Source organism: Eleutherodactylus coqui, chromosome 1 (assembly GCF_035609145.1).
Source record: "Eleutherodactylus coqui strain aEleCoq1 chromosome 1, aEleCoq1.hap1, whole genome shotgun sequence".
Lineage (NCBI taxonomy): Eukaryota > Metazoa > Chordata > Amphibia > Anura > Eleutherodactylidae > Eleutherodactylus > Eleutherodactylus coqui.
Genome location: NC_089837.1, coordinates 40793023 through 40809168, shown reverse-complemented (window position 1 = coordinate 40809168; position 16146 = coordinate 40793023). Strand labels below are relative to the sequence as shown.

The window sequence follows — 16146 nt, the reverse complement described above, 5'->3', positions numbered from 1 at the left end:
TTACCAAAGCTCGGAAACAGCTCTGACCACAGAAAGAATTACTTGTTATGGACGACTCCTCAAACCTCTCTACAAGGATATGGTGTGGATAAGAATCTCCAGCATGCGATACTGTGTGAGGCAGATATATGACGGGCTATACTACACAGAATCCGGGATGATACTTTGTTTGTAGCTTCTAGGGGGAAAATACTAAAACTGTTAATGTTCACAAAGGTTATTTTTGGGGTTATTGGAGCTGATTGAAACCATCTTACAACAAAGAGGAGAGGCTATTTTTTATGGGCTGATTGTTGATGCTCCACCAGATATCTCACACCAATAATATAATGTTCTTATACTCCATTATGTCCTACAGAACTAAGAAAATAGTTTGTTTGAAATGTACGAGCAGTTTAATAAATTCATGAATCTTACTTGTTATTGCTGAGCCAATAACACTAGAAATAGTCTCCACATTAGAAACGCTCAATGTACCTCTTGCTGACTGCCGCTCTCAAGGGTATAAGAATGGTTCAACTATGTGAGAAGACATAAGTGGAGTTAAGGCCAGATTATCCATATTCATACTAATTTCATAAATGCGAAAGTAACTCTGAGAGATGGAGCAGGGGGGTAACAGGGGAAACAGAATGCCGGCTGGACTACCGGCTCAAGAGAAGGAAAAAAAAAAACTAAAAACTATAGTGACTGGCACTTCAGCGATAAATAATGAAACTGAATGGGAGCTGATAGTCTGTGATTCCTGCGATCTGTATTATCATGGTTACCTCGATTACTAAGAAGTGGAGGTAGTGGCAGAAGGTAGAAGCCGATAGGAGCAGATGGCAACTAGACTACATTGTTTTGTGTAAGATATGAGTGCCGAGTTTCTTTATATACTAAATATCCTCAGAATATGCCATAAATGATAATGTGGGTTCGGCCTCTGACACGCACCCACTATATGTGCAGCCAGGGGTCCACAGCAGGTACATCCAGGAGGACAATGAATGAAGAGGCGGCCACACATGTACAGCCCTCTGTTCACATCTATGGGAGTTATGGAAACAGCTTGGGCAGCAACCTAGATATTTATGGCAAATCCCTAGAATCCATCTAGTGAAGAACCTGATTCTATCAGTGATCAATAAGTGAGGGCCTGTATGTCACATGATGAGGTTTCCTGTAGGATTTAGAGCCTTTTGTTCTTTCTTTTTTAAGGTGCAGTACTAGACCCCTCCAGGCGAACCAATTTTTACATCCAAATTGGTCCTTCTGAATGAGCCACCAAGGATGAGCAAGGACAGGAATGAAGTTACCAAAAGAATATTAAACATCTCCTTGAAGATCATCTACCTGCTGACCGGAGAGGTAAGCTGTTCTATATTTCTATGATCTTTATTGTATTATGTAATAAATCAGACTAAGGGAAGAGAAAATCCATTCTAGGTAGTAATGGAAACAACCCAGTGTCCTGTATAACGGCTTCCAGACCTTCCAAGTGAGGGAGAACTAAAGAACTGAATAGCAGAAAATGTGAAGATCGGCCACCAATATGGTCAGTTCTGTATGGTGGGAACCAATGAGCTAATAGTAATGTTGTAGGAGCAATGAGAATGGTAAGTAGGCTCCTTGTAATGAGGAGGGAAGGGCAGCCAGGAACCAGCAGGATCACATGGCCGGAGATTGACCTGGAGATTTGGTCCATCTAGTCTGCAATTATCTTACTTCCCTTTTACTTATCCCTTAGGATTGATGTATGTTTATCTTAGTGTGGACAGGTAAATGGGAGGGTGCTGGATGGGGTATATATCTCACCCAGACACGTGGCCTGGTTGAGTCCAGTCCAGGACTTTCTTGTAGGTCCCAGTGAGCTTAGCTGATAAAACTGAGCTGATTACTGGAACATAAAAGACTGTAAGGTCATGGAGTTCTAGTCAGAGCCCGGAAGTGAGTGCAACTACTGTGAGTTCCTGATCAATATTTGCTGTAAACTAGTCTTGGGCGATAAGAACCTTGCTGGGCCACGATCTATTTTGTGTTCTGTTTTTTTTAACCCCTTAATCATGCGACCCCTTTTTGTTTTTCCCTTTTCGTCCCCCCCCCCCCTTCAAAAAAAATTGTAATTCCTTTATTTATCCATTGACGTCGCTGTATGAGGGCTTGTTTTTTGTTGGAGGAGTTGTAGTTTTAAATGGTACCATTTACTGTACCATATAATGTACTGAAAAACGTAAAAAAAAATTCTAAGTGGAGTAAAATGGAAAAAAACCGCATTCTGCCATTTCGGTGCGTCTTGTTTCTACGGCGAACAAACTGCAACAATGACCTGATAACTTTATTCTTTGGGTCAGTGCGATTTACTACGATACCAAACTTTTATAGTTTTTTTTTTTTGTTTTTTTTCTACTGTACTACTCCTTTTTATTTTTATTTTTTCAATTATTTTCTGCCGCCATCTTCTGGGCGCAATAGCTTTTTTATTTTCCTGTCGACATAGTTGAGTGAGGGCTTATTTTTTGCTGGACGTCCTGCAGCTTACGTTAGTACCGATTCGGAATACATACGACTTTTTTTAACGCTTTTTATTGCTTTTTTCTGGGAGACAGGGTGACTAAAAAGTGCATTTTTGGACGGCATTCACCGTGCTGGAAAAATAATGTGCTACTTTGATAGATCGGCCTTTTTTTTTTTTTTTATAAATCAGATTTGTATTAACACTTTAAAAAATTTTTTTTACACTTCAATCAGCATATTGTAAAACGTATGTAGGCTCCATGCGGGTCGTACTCTCTCCTACCTCTTCTGCATCAGTGTTTGCCTATTGGAATTGATGCTGCATCCGCGTTCAACGCCCGAGGCCCATCCACCTCTCACTATCTCCAGTCGTCTGAGAGCTGCCTCCTCCTCCGCCAGTTGGTGGGTGGCAGGAGGGCAGCGAAGTTTGGGGCTCACTCCTAGCCCCCTCATGTTTCGTCAGGGCTCAGCTGGTGCTGATCCCTGACATTTCTTCTCATATCGCTCCAGGGGAACCAGGTCAAAATAAAGTCCTCATGGGTGCCGCTCTTCCAGCTTGTAAGCTCTTCTAGGCTGCAGATCATATCGGCTTTTTCCCTCCACTGTTTTGGGGATGGTGGGGTTTGCTGTAGCCAGTATAGTGGTATTAATGCTTTTGCAGCGTCTAGTAAATGGGCTATTAATTTGTTTTTGCGAGGATGGAATTGCATGGATGGTTTCCACAAAAAAACCATGTCTGGTGTGATTGTTAGTGCCGGGGAGAGGGCCTTTAGGTCCTTTTCCACTTCCTTCCAGAACGCAATGAAACCTGAACACTCCCACCAAATGTGAAGAAAGGTCCCTATTTCGGCGTCGCATCTCCAGCATCTGTTATGTGGGGCTAATTTGTAATTATATAGCCATTGGGGAGGTTTTATACCACCTGACTAGTAATTTATAGTGGCTTTCTTGCATGAGTACGCAAGGAGAAAGTCCGTAGGCCAGGTCAAGAATTAATTTAGTGTCCGCCGTCGACAGGGAGATACCCAGCTCCTTTTCCCAAGAGGTTAGGAAATTAGGTTTGGTAAATATGGGGGGGCTATAAAGTTTTTTTTCTTATGGTGGATATTTTTCTGGCAGTGGGCGTAGTTGCTCCCAGACTGTTTTCAAAACTTGTTTTAGGTCTAGTTGACTTATATGTGGACAGAAATTCCTTCAGAACTCCTTTGACGTGTGCTGCATGTAGAAAGGAGAGCGAGTTGTTGGGCGCCAGCGTGGTTAAAATGGCTTCTGGGGGTTTGTGGGCTTGATGTTGGACGTCCTCTATCTTACTATTCTCAAGTTGTTTCCATATACTGGAGGATCCTGGGTCGTGGTGGATCCCTAATAGTCTGCTTAAGCCACAGATTGGTGTCATCGGGGAGGGGTCTGGGGCCAGCGATTTTTAAGTCTGTCCCAGATCTCGCAGGGGCCTCTGAGTAAGGGGTTAAAGTTTTTCGCTCTGTACTGGTTTTTAACTGGGAACCATAGGTCCTCCAGCAGGGTGTCGCCGTGTGAGGCCATCGCCAACTTCTGTAGCAGGAGATCTCTGGGTGGGTGTGTCAAGTCCATCCAGTAGCTAAGTTGAGTAGCTTGGTAGTAGTCCTGGACGCTTGGCAAGTCCACCCCTCCCTCTGACTTCCTTCTCGTCATTAAGCTATATGCAAGCCTGGGTCTTTTTTGTTTCCACACATAACTCGTGAAGAGAGTTCTCAAGGATTTGAAACAGGAGAGTGGGAGGTGAATAGGAATCATGCGCAGTCTGTAAATAATTATAGAGAGTACGTATGATTTTAGGATATTTTTCCTCCCAAACCACGAGAGGAATGGGAGATCGTATGAGCGCAGGAGGGATTTTACTTGGGGAATTAAGGGTTGAAAATTATGCAGGTATAAGTCCTCAGTTCTTTTAGTAAGCCTTACCCCCAAATAGTCTATCGCTGTCTCCGACCATGTGAAGGGTGAGCTGGACCTCAACAGCGCACTTTGTGTTTTTGGGATTGAGATATTGAGGATTGTGGATTTGGTGAAGCTTACCTTGAAATTTGAGAGAGAGCCAAAGTCCTCCAAGAGTGCAGTGAGTCTGGGAAGACTTCTCTCTGGTTTAGTGATTACAAACATTATATCATCTGCAAATGCGGCCAACGATAGTGTGTGTGAGTGTACGCTCAGACCTCTAATGTCCGGGTCCTGCCTTACCCATTGGAGGAGGGGCTCCATGGTGAGAATGAAAAGCGAGGGGGAAAGAGGGCAGCCCTGTCGTGTCCCATTACGGATGTCGAATGGCGGCGAGAGCGCTTCATTTACTTTTAGTCTCGCGTGTGGTTTTGTGTAAAGAGAGAATATAGCTGCAATCAAGGGAGTGGGGAAATTGAATCTGTGGAGTACTCTTTCCATAAAGATCCAGCTCACCCTATCAAACGCTTTCTCCGCGTCGGTACTAACAAAGGCCATTGGGATTTTGCGAGTTTGGGCATATTTCGCGGCATGGAGTAGTCTTACGCTGTTTTCCCTACCCTCTCTGCCTGTGACGAATCCAGCTTGTTTAGGGTCTATTAATGCAGGTATAAATTCTCCTGGCCAAGAGTTTGGCCCAAATTTTTATATCTTGGTTGATAAGTGATATAGGCCGATAGATCGGACTTTTACGCACGCGGCGATAGCAAACATGTATTTTTATTTTATGATTTTGTTGTTTTTTTTTTGTTTTGTTTTTTTAAATTATAGATATGGCAAAAGCGGGGTGATTTAAACTTTTTATAATTTTTTAATTTTTTATGTCATACTGCTTTTTGACAGGCAGTCTATCAAGCCACCCCACGGAGATGGCTTGATAGGCAGTCTGCCAAGGCAGCCCTTGGGCCTTTCAGAAGGCCCCCAGCTGCCATGACACCTGCATGGCGCCCGCGATCTCACCGTGGGAGGGGCCGTACAGGACCCCCAAACATCGTTCAGGGGATTTAAATGCCACTGTCAGAATTCACAGCGACATTTAAAGGGTTAATAGCCGCGATTGGCCGCACGGCTGATTGCAGCTATTGCCCGCGGGTGTCAACTGTAATAAACAGCTGATATCTGCTCTGTATGAAGACAGGTCGCCCCGCGACCTCTCTTCATACATACCCCGATGCTCCAGGACGTACCCTTTTGTTCTTTGTCGTGAAGGAGTTAATAAGCTCATGTGCCACCAGTGGTCGTAGTTTTTTCCTTGGGCCTTTCAGAATGATGAAAATATGTGGACTGTACCACACAGGCTCTTCTTGGGGGATAGGAAATCCTACTGCTGCTTCTTAGGGCCTCATGACCACGGGTATAATTGGATTGTGGAATCCGCTTGGGTCACCCGGGCTGATGATCCACCGTTCAATATCCCCATAGACTATCATTAGGCATCCGCCTGGATGTCACTTTCTTTCCCCAGCGTGTGGATCACACACGCAGAAAAAAACGGCGTGCTTTGTTTTCTGTGTGTTTGCAGCTAAACGGCTTTCGTAGGCTTACATTAAAGTCAATGGAAGCTGTCCGAATCAGCGGCATGACCACAGCTGACACTGCGGACGTGCTGGGGACCGCGGGAAAGCAGGAGTTTAAAAAAAAGGCGCAGCATGCCGCTGGCGTCCCAGGCGCATCCCTTGTGCAGAGAAAAGAAGATCCGTCTGTGACGGACGAGAGCCCCACAGTGTCCGGATAGGTGAGCATGATGTATTTTTTGGCCTCATGTCTGCCGGCCGGGTGGAATCCGCTGCGGGATCCTGCACAAGGAAACAGTGCGGCCCGGGGACATGAGGCCTTAGAGGCTCCTATTTCACAGTTATAATAAAGTGGCAGCTCACGCTTCTGACTGTTTACATGTAGTCTGTGGTTTAGGTGAATATAAGGGGTTATGATTATCTCAGCAGACAGATGGTATTGGCTGTAGCTGGTCATGTGATGCTCTACTGATGCATCATGTCACTGATAACAACATAGAGGAAGAGAAATCTAAAAATGAAGATGGTGTCTGATATGTATCAGACAAAAGGCTACACTGCATGGAAGTAACTGCAATGTACATCAGAGAGGCCCAGAGTGAGAGAGAAGAGCGGGTGAAGGGGCAGATAAATAAAATGTGTTTTCACTGGATGCCCCTTTAAATTCACTTAGTTTTGATTTTCCAACCACATCCGCTAGAAGTTTGCTGGAAGCATCTGCTACTCTTTCAGTAAAATGATATTTTCTGACATTGCTTTCTATCTTCCCTCCCATTAATGTCAGATTGGGCCCCTTGTTCATGGGTTTAGTGTCTTCCCTCCTGTAACATACAATATATGAAGGTTTCCATCATGTTCTCTCCTTTACCTTCTCTTTGGGGAACAAACCTCACTGTAATAATGATATATAATGACGGGACCAACAACAAGGTGCTGATCACTGCAGAAGGATACCGCTTTACCAATATACTGCTTTATTAGAAATATGTTATAACATTAACCTCAGTATATACACAGAATAATAAAGAATATTGGTTTGTCTTGGGGTCAGGGGTTATACAGAAGGTATTACTGCAGTAATCACAGTTTGTTGATTCTAACTCTGATGTTCGCGGTACCGAATAAATAGATGATTTTTCAGGGATCAAAGGTCTAAATTAGAGGCGATGTTCTGATAGCACATTGTTACTATAAAAGGCCCTGTGATCTCCCAGCCTATCTGTGGAGCAATCGCCCTGACAAGAGCGACCCCACTCAATGTGGGCTAACCCTGCTGAAACCCTAAAAACTCCAAGACTAACACCCAAAGGGGCAGTACTTATGTATTTGGTTGATGCACCAGTCCGGCATTTTTATAAGATGGAAAAGTCCTGCAGTCGGTGCTGGAGGCTCTGAAGAAAAGAGCCTTAAGATCTTTATGTCTTTCCTGATCAATTTTTGTAGTCCATCTTTGGATCACAATCTCCCACTTTCTACTGAGGGAGGAATACTGAGTTCAGTTCTCTGTGTCTCTCTCCACACACAGGATTACGTAATAGTGAAGAAGACATTGGGTGACGGTACGACTCCCAACAGTCCTCTCCATGGGTCAGGAGGATGGGGCAGGGGCCAGAGCCCCATCACAGAGGCTCCTCCTCACTTACCGATACATGAGCAGAAGATCCTAGAACTCACCAACAAGATCACTGAGCTGCTGACTGGAGAGGTGACCCTGCTGGGAATGCTGGGTAATTATACAGTAACAGCACTAGAGGAGTCTGGGTAATGACGTTATCATTGTGTTGTCAGGTTCCTATAAGGTGTCAGGATGTCGCTGTCTATTTCTCCATGGAGGAGTGGGAGTATTTAGGAGAACACAAGGATCTGCATGAGGACATCAAGATAGAGGACCACCAGCCTCCGATATCACAGGGTAAGAAGAGTCATACAAAATACAGTATATATAACACTATATATATTTATTTTTTTCAAAATCTTGTTCCCCGACACTATGGCACAGGCAGGCACTGTTGGTTGTCTTGAAGCCTTAATATCATCTTCTGCAGTGCATTTCCATGTGAGTAGTATGACATTTAAACTAGGATCTCACCATTTTAACCCCTTCCTGCCACAGGGCGTAACCGAACATCCGGGCAGGGAGGTACTTAGCGCAACTGGACCTACACTTATGCCCTGTGGATGGCGTGAGATCTGAAAAGATCCTGCGCTATCCAGCAGCGGAAACCATCTGTCACCGATAGCCGGGCTCCCTCTGCAACGGCTGGGGTGCATGGGAGCATCCACCCCCGCTATTAACTCCTACCCTGAAGCGATCTATGTAGCGCACTCCCTCTCTGACGACATCGGACCCTTACGATATAATCACAGATAGCCCGATGGTTTGCCATGGCAACAGGATGCCAGATATAAGCGTCTTGCATTGCCAGCATTTGTGATCACTAATACAAGCAATAAGGCATTGCAGGACAGAAGCCCTGCAATGCCTTATCATAGCGATCATAGGTGCTATGGTGCAAGTCCCCTACAGAGGCACAAATAGTGTAAAAAAAAAAAAAAAAAAAAAGATAAAAATAATGTACAAAAAAGAAAAATGTTAAAAAAAAAGTTGCATTTTGCCTCCGAAAAAAAGCAATAAAAGAGATCAAAAAAGCCATTTGCACCACAAAATGGTACCAATAAAATCTACAGCTCGTCTCACAAAAAATAAGCCCTCACAGAGCGCGGTCTATGGAAAAAGGAAAATGTTCTAGGACTTTGAATGCATCGGAAAAAAATAAGAATTTTGGTATCATTGTTATCATACCGACCTGCAGAAAAAATGTACTGTGTCAGTTAGGGTGGCTTCACACAAGCGTTCTTCATCCCCGTGGGGATTTAGAATTCCTCTGCTGCACCTGTTACAGATGTGACAGGTGCAGCAGGGAATTATTTTTCCATGCGGGGATGAAGAAAACATCTGCCGCATTCGTAAATCGTCCGCTTTCCGTTAGTACCGTTTTTGAAAATATACAACTTTTTGATCGCTTTTTATTAAATTTTTTTCTTAGAGACAGGGTAACCAAAAAAGTGCATTTCTGGAGTTCTTTACTTTTTTTTTTGAACGATGTTCATCGTGCGGGGTAAATAATGCGTAACTTTGATAAATTGGACCTTTATGGATGCAGCTATACCAAATATGTATTTTTGCATTATTATTTAGATTCTTTTATTGTAAATATGGCAAACGTTTTTTTTTTTTTTTTACTTTATTACTTTTTTGTTTTTTTTAAAGATTAGTAAAACTATTGTTTTTGTTTTTATATTCTTTTTTTATCCCCAGAGGGGACCACAACTAGCAATGCTTTGATCGCTTCTGCTGTATCATTACATCATACTGCATTCTGACAGGCAGTCTATCAAGCCATCACAGTCTGCTAAGGCAGCCCTGGGGCCTTTGAGAAGTCCTCGGCTGCCATGAGACCTGCAAGTCTCCCCCGATCTCATTGTGGGGGGGCCATACGGCACCCCTGAACATCATTCGGGGGATTTAAAAGCCGCTGTCAAAATTGACAGGGGCATTTAAAGGGTTAACGGCCCCAATTGGGCCGCGTGGCATGTCAGGGCTGTTGCCCGTGGGTGTCAGCTGTAAAAAACAGCTGACATCCACTATGTATGGCGGGAGATAGCAGCGCAATGGCAGCCCAAAAAAACAAAACACTATTTGCACGGTTTGCTATAGATAAAACAATTTTTCTATTGTTTTCTTTTTATTTAAACAAGGAAGAGACAGTGAGCAAAAGTCACATTTTTTTCTTATGTCCCATTTTTTACCATTTACTATATAGTAGGTTTGTTTTTTTATTTCCCTTTAGGGGACTTGAACTTTCAATCCTATGACCTGAATTATGTTTGTTGTCATTGATGCATTTAATGGTTTTGGACAAATAAGGGCTCAGTCAGACGAGCGTTTTTAATTTTTTTGTGAGCGCCTAAATGCGCTGTAGAAAACTCGTGAACGGCGCATGAAACTTTGCCCAATCACTGGAGCAGCTGCACTTGGAAAAATGCTGCTGCTCCATGAAGAGCGAGGAAAAGCCCCGCAAGGCTTCAGGATTTCCCCAGAGCAGGGAGAGAGGGAGTGGGGCTACTGGGACGACAGTGGGACGTTTAACCCCTTGAGTGGCACGCCCGGAAAATTTCCGGGACGAGCTCCACTGCTCATAGCAACATAGCCCGGAAGATTTCCGGGCTATGTATCACTATGGGAGCGGCAGAGCACAATGCTACAAGCTGTGACAGTGTGCTCTGCCTGCACAGACCCACAGAGAACAAAGCAAGGGCTTTGAAAAACCAGCAGAACATATTGCCGATATGTCGGCAATCTCCTGCTTTGTTTACAGGTTGCCATAGAGACCATCGGCTTGTCAGAAGCAAGCCGATGGTCTCTGTGGCAGGGAGAGCTTGGTGCTTGGCTGTCAGAGGACAGCTAGGTACCTGCTCTTACAGCAGAGATCAGAGAAAACCTCCGGTCTCTGCTGTTAACCCCTTACATGCTGCAGTCTGTGTGACTGCAGCATGTAAAGGGCTGTCACTGCAGCATGTAAAGGGCTGTCACCATCGGACCCCCGGAATGTGATCAGGGGTCCTGATGGGTCCCTGTGAAAGTCCCCTAAAGGGACAAAAAAAAAAAAATTTAAAAAAAGAAAAGTTACAAAATTATAAAAAAAATTATAAAAACACTTGTCTCCCTTTACTTTGTAAAAAAATCAAAAATACAATCACACATGTGGTATCCGTGTGCGTCGTAATGACCCAGAGAAGGAAGTTAATACATTATTTAACCCCTTAATGACGTGGCCCCTTTTTTTCTTTTTTCCCCATTTCTTTTTTTCCTCCCCCCTGTTTAAAAAATCACAACTTGTCCCGTAAAAAACAAGCCCTCATATGGCCATGTCAATGGAAAAATGAAAAAGTTATGGCTCTTGAGACGCAACTGCAAAATTAGTTGAAATTCAATGATTAGACCATTTTAAAAAACCTGCCCTGGTGGGCACGACAGGGTGGTAGGAAACCTGCCACTCAAGGGGTTAAAAGATGTTCTGGGCAGCACCTTCTAAATGCCCTGCTGTATGCAGCGGGAAATCTATTCCGAGCGCAGGAGTTTCCATTAACTCCTTGTCCCATAGGAGTCAATGGAAGCTCCTGTTGGCGCACACCTAATATAGTGCATTCATCTTTTTTAGGTGTGCGCTGATTTGCGCTGCAAATTCCTCGCATATGAACGCTTCTATAAGAACCCATTGACTCTTTTAGAAACGTTCATTTTCAACGGACCTAAAACACGCTCGGCAGACCGAGGCCTTAGGCTGGAAACACACATGCAGTTTGGGTGCATATTTTACCTAAAAAAAAGAAGCCAGAAGTGGATTCAAAGGGAATGGAAAATATATTAATACTCCTTTTATAATTTCTTTTTCCTGGGTCTAATTCTGGCTTTAACCTGCAATACGGTATCAAAAACTGCAGGGCTTTTTCCATCATAGTAAGAGTTTTATATAGTTGGCTACCTCCATCTGTGCTGTCATGATGGACTCATGGAAAAGGAATTAATGGTAAGAATAATTCTAATTTTTTTTGTGTGTTCCTTTTTTTCTTTTACTACATATAAGGTTTTTTTTATTTCCCTGTAGCGGACTTGAACCTTCGATCCTATGACCTGAATTATGTTTGTTGTCATTGATACATTTAATGATGTTGGACAAAGCATAAGGCTATAAACACACATGCAGTTTTGGGGACAATTCTTAATGTAATTTTTCATTAAAAAAAAAAAAATTCCAGAATTGGATTCAAAGGGAACAGGAAACATATAAATCCTCCATTTACATCATCTTCTTCCTGGGTCTAATTCTGGCTTTAACTTGAAATACTGTATCAAAAGCTGCAGGTGTTTTTCCAGCCTAGTAAGAATTTTATATAGTTAGGTACTTTTTGCAGCTGAAAAAAAATCACTAAATCCAAATTTAATCCTAACAGAAAATCCCATTGAGGACTTTGATGGAAACTTCATGTCATCGCTAAAGTGTAAAGCAGAAGATGAAGATATTGTGCAGCACTCTCCAGGAGAAAACCTCATTACCCTTAATGTTCAGCCAGGATGTAACAGTACAGATCTATCATATAATCCCCCTAATCATGAGGAACCTTCTCCTGATCGATCTCAGAATTGTACTACAAGTACAGGTCACACCGGGGGTAACAGTCTGCAATGTGGAAAACAGTTGGCAAAAAACTCAGGTCTTTTTACACACAAAAGAACTTGCACAGATGAGAAGTCATATTCATGTTCACAGTGTGGGAAATGCTTTCCAAAAAAATCTAAACTTGTTAGCCATGAGAGAATTCACACAGGAGAGAAGCCCTTTTCATGTTCAGAATGTGGGAAATGTTTTAAGCTGAAACCCTCTCTTGTTAGACATCAGAAAATTCACAGAGGGGACTTATTTCCATGTTCAGAATGTGGGAAATGTTTTAGGTTGAAAACCTCTCTTGTTGGACATCAGAAAATTCACAGAGGGGACTTATTTGCATGTTCAGAATGTGGGAAATGTTTTCCAGAAAAATCAAAACTTATTAGACATGAAAAAATTCACACAGGAGAGAAGTCATTTTCATGTTCAGAATGTGGGAAGGGTTTTAGAAATAAAATAAATCTTCTTGGACATGAGAGAACTCACATAGGAGAGAAGCCCTTTCCGTGTTCAGAATGTGGGAAATGTTATGCCCATAAATCAGATCTTGTTAGACATCAGAGAACTCACACAGGAGAGAAGCCATTTCCATGTTCAGAATGTGGGAAATGTTTTAAGCTGAAAATCTCTCTTGTTAGACATCATAGAATTCACACAGGAGAGAGGCCATATTCATGTTCAGAATGTGGGAAGGCTTTTACAAATAAAATAAATCTTGATGGACATGAGAGAATTCACACAGGAGAGAAGCCCTTTTCATGTTCAGAATGTGGGAAATGTTTTAAGCTGAAAATGTCTCTTGTTAGACATCATAGACTTCACACAGGGGACTTACTCACATGTTCTGAATGTGGGAAATGTTTTTCTGATAAATCAGATCTTGTTCGTCATCATAGAATTCACACAGGGGACTTATTCACATGTTCTGAATGTGGAAAATGTTTTACCTGTAAATCAGAACTTGTTAGACATCAGAGAACTCACACAGGAGAAAAGCCATATTCATGTTCAGTATGTGGGAAAGGTTTTGTGAAGAAATCAGGTCTTGTTACACATCAGAGAATTCACACCGGGAAGAAACCATTTTCATGTTCAGTATGTGGGAAATGGTTTACACTTAAAGGACATCTTCTTGCACATCAGAGAATTCACACAGGAGAGAAGCCATATTCATGTTCAGAATGTGGGAAATGTTTTACACATAAATCAGATCTTGTTAGACATCAGAGAATTCACACAGGAGAGAAGCCATATTTATGTTCAGAATGTGGGAAATGTTTTATACAGAAAACAAATCTTGCTTCACATCAGAGAACTCACATTAGAGCGAAGTCCTTTTAATGCTCAAAACACGAGAAATGTTTACTTATAATGCCAAACATGGAGCTCATCATAGATGTCACAAAGTGGACGAGCCGTTTTGAATTTCTTTAAGTAAATTGTTTTAAAGGAATCAAATTCTGAAAACTGATATGAGAGATTTCATAGAGAAAAGTTAATATTCCTATTTGATATGGTTTAAAAAGAAAAAAAATTTGAATGCATGAGGTCATTCACAGACATCGAGCAGCCAGTAAGAGCTGTTTTGTTTTTTTTTGTATAGAATTAGCCTGGATTTTCGAAATTCTCAAAAATTGACTTACCCTGCAGTCAACTGTAATCTGGATCCTTGAAGTATTATAAGTATAAAGCGCCTTTTAGACAAAGTGAAAAATGCACAATTCTCGTTTGCCCCGAGAGAATGAGCTGGTGATGTCATCACCCGATTGTTCGCTCTCATGCAGCCTGTTTAGACTGCAGGATTCTCATTCTCAGTTCTTGTTCTCTTATAGTTCAGTGTTTCACCTTCCTATGTGACACGTAATTCCTATGTGACACACTGAGTGATCCGTGTTTAAACTGCATGAAGAGTTAATGAGTCGGTGATAATTTTTTTTGCAGGCTGAACCTGAATGAGAAATGAACGATTCTGGTTTGTCATTGACACGAAAGTGTGACAATGTTGTGCAGACATTGCTGTGACCCCCTTGTGTGTGCGGCCGAGGATCATCCTGATAGAGTGCTCAGCACTTCCCAACAAGCCCCACCCTATTTTCCAAAAGTGGCGGAGCTGACAGAAAGGGCTGAATAGTTTCCTAATTTATCAGCAAGCGCCCCTTGCACATGCTTTTGCAACTTTTTTACTCCAGAAAACTGGTGTAAAACCTTTATAAATGTCCTCCAATCTTCAGACTATCTAATCTGCCTCACTGGATTGGTGAAGTTAGACTACCAATGTACTATACCTGCTGTCTGACTGGCCAGCGATGCCCACGTGATCAGTGCTGGCCAATCAGGAACCAATGCACAGTGTGCAGTAGGTCACTAGAAAGTCGTGGCAGCCATATTGGGTGACTGAAAACGGGACCCTGAACCAGCGGGTAGTAGGGACAATGGCAGAGAACAAAAACAGCAGGTGTTATACACCCTTCTGGTCTGGGGGATTACTTTACATATTCTTTGTATGTTTTTTCTTTTCCCATCATGCCTCTTCTTTTTGTAGCCTTCTATATTGTGATGTAAGCAGTAGATGTACTATTATCTGCAGAGACATGTTACATCAGAATACATTACCTTGCTGGTAACAATAAAGAAAGTCTTATTCTCACCCCTGACTGTAAGGCGCTATTTCTAACCAATAAGGTCCCGCTGGGGGCTGTTTGTTTTCTCCACTACATCCTCCTAATTATAACAGCCATTGGTTATTCAGCGCAGCGAGGCCGGCGCACCGATCCCAATCACTGGCCTATATGTCGGAGAGAAGCTTAGACCAGCATGCATCCCTGAGTGCATCTCCCATCATATCACTCATACCCCTAAGGGGCGCTCTGTCTTTTATTTCTCATTCATTCTCATAACAAGCCTCTCTACCGACGCTAAAGCACTCAGATTTGATTCTGTAAATGAATTGTACTGTTCTGCCTGTCACTGCGGGGATCGCTTCTCCCTCTGCTTGGATGTCAGCATGAAGGGAGCTCTGGACAAGCATGTACCGTCCGTCCTGCAATCATTTCATTGGGTGTGATTGAAATATTTAACAATTCGGGTGTCTCCACATTGAAAGCGAATGAAGTGCTAGTAACTTAATATGTTAGGGCTCCTTCTCACTAGCGATTTGTTTTCGCCTGATACTAGAGCGAGTGAAAATGCATGATTATGAAAGCAATGATTTAAATTTTCAATGGTTTCATACTAATTTGGGATTTTTTTTTCACTCAAGCCTCGCAGCGCTAAGAAAAATCAGCGATATCGCTCATTGTTCTTTAGCAGCACCAGCTCCATTGAAAACATAGGGAGTACAGGGCGAACACCGCAGCAATGATTTTTTGGGGAAGGGCTTGAAATGTAAGCCCTTTCCTGAAAATCAGCCCTAGCTATATAAAAAAAAAAAATTTACTCTCCTGGAAGAGCTGTCCGGGTCTTCTCTGCGGTCCTGGCAGTCGACTTCTTTTTCAGGAGGTTGGGGATTGAAAAATCCACAACCCCAGAAAGCGCTACCTCTGATTGGTTGAGCCCTGTGGTGTTTGCCTGCAACTCATTGCTTTCATCCACAGGGATGAAGGAATCCACTGCCATACTGTCACAGCTGTGGCAGAAGTCCGCAATGTACTCCCTATGTTTTTAATGGGGCTGGCGCTGCTTCCGCCGCCCCTGTTTAAGACAATGAGCGATATCGCAGATTTCTCTTAGTGCTGTGAGGCACTCACTCTTGCAGCGCAAGAAAAAAATATCGCTTGTGGGTATGTTAGGGAAATTCAATCGTTCCGTCAATATGCTGTGAGGACCCAAATCAGAGGTGGTTATGGAGGCCACCGTGAGAAAGCAATGGACACAGAAATCAGGACTGTGTTTAAAAGCAATCTACCTTTTATTACGTATGTCACAACTTA

At 42.7% G+C, this 16146-nt stretch overlaps 1 protein-coding gene across 1 annotated transcript; it reads left to right on the top strand.

Annotated features, from left to right (window-relative positions):
* The first annotated feature begins 1275 nt into the window (after nucleotides 1-1275).
* LOC136612773 (zinc finger protein 84-like) lies at nucleotides 1276-14270 on the top strand. Its single transcript, XM_066593474.1, has 4 exons — nucleotides 1276-1353; nucleotides 4451-4594; nucleotides 7776-7899; nucleotides 12003-14270. The coding sequence occupies exons 1-4, from the start codon at nucleotides 1276-1278 to the stop codon at nucleotides 13556-13558; spliced, it is 1902 nt and encodes a 633-aa protein (XP_066449571.1). The 3' UTR covers nucleotides 13559-14270.
* Nucleotides 14271-16146: the final 1876 nt, after the last annotated feature.

Excerpts from the sequence above, each read along its gene's own strand:
- LOC136612773 (XM_066593474.1), top strand. The coding sequence starts at position 1,276 with ATGAGCAAGGACAGGAATGAAGTTACCAAAAGAATATTAAACATCTCC. Across the intron at positions 4,595-7,775 it reads CAAAGTCCTCCAAGAGTGCA|GTTCCTATAAGGTGTCAGGA; the intron begins GTGAGTCTGGGA and ends TTGTGTTGTCAG. Across the intron at positions 7,900-12,002 it reads CCAGCCTCCGATATCACAGG|AAAATCCCATTGAGGACTTT; the intron begins GTAAGAAGAGTC and ends TAATCCTAACAG.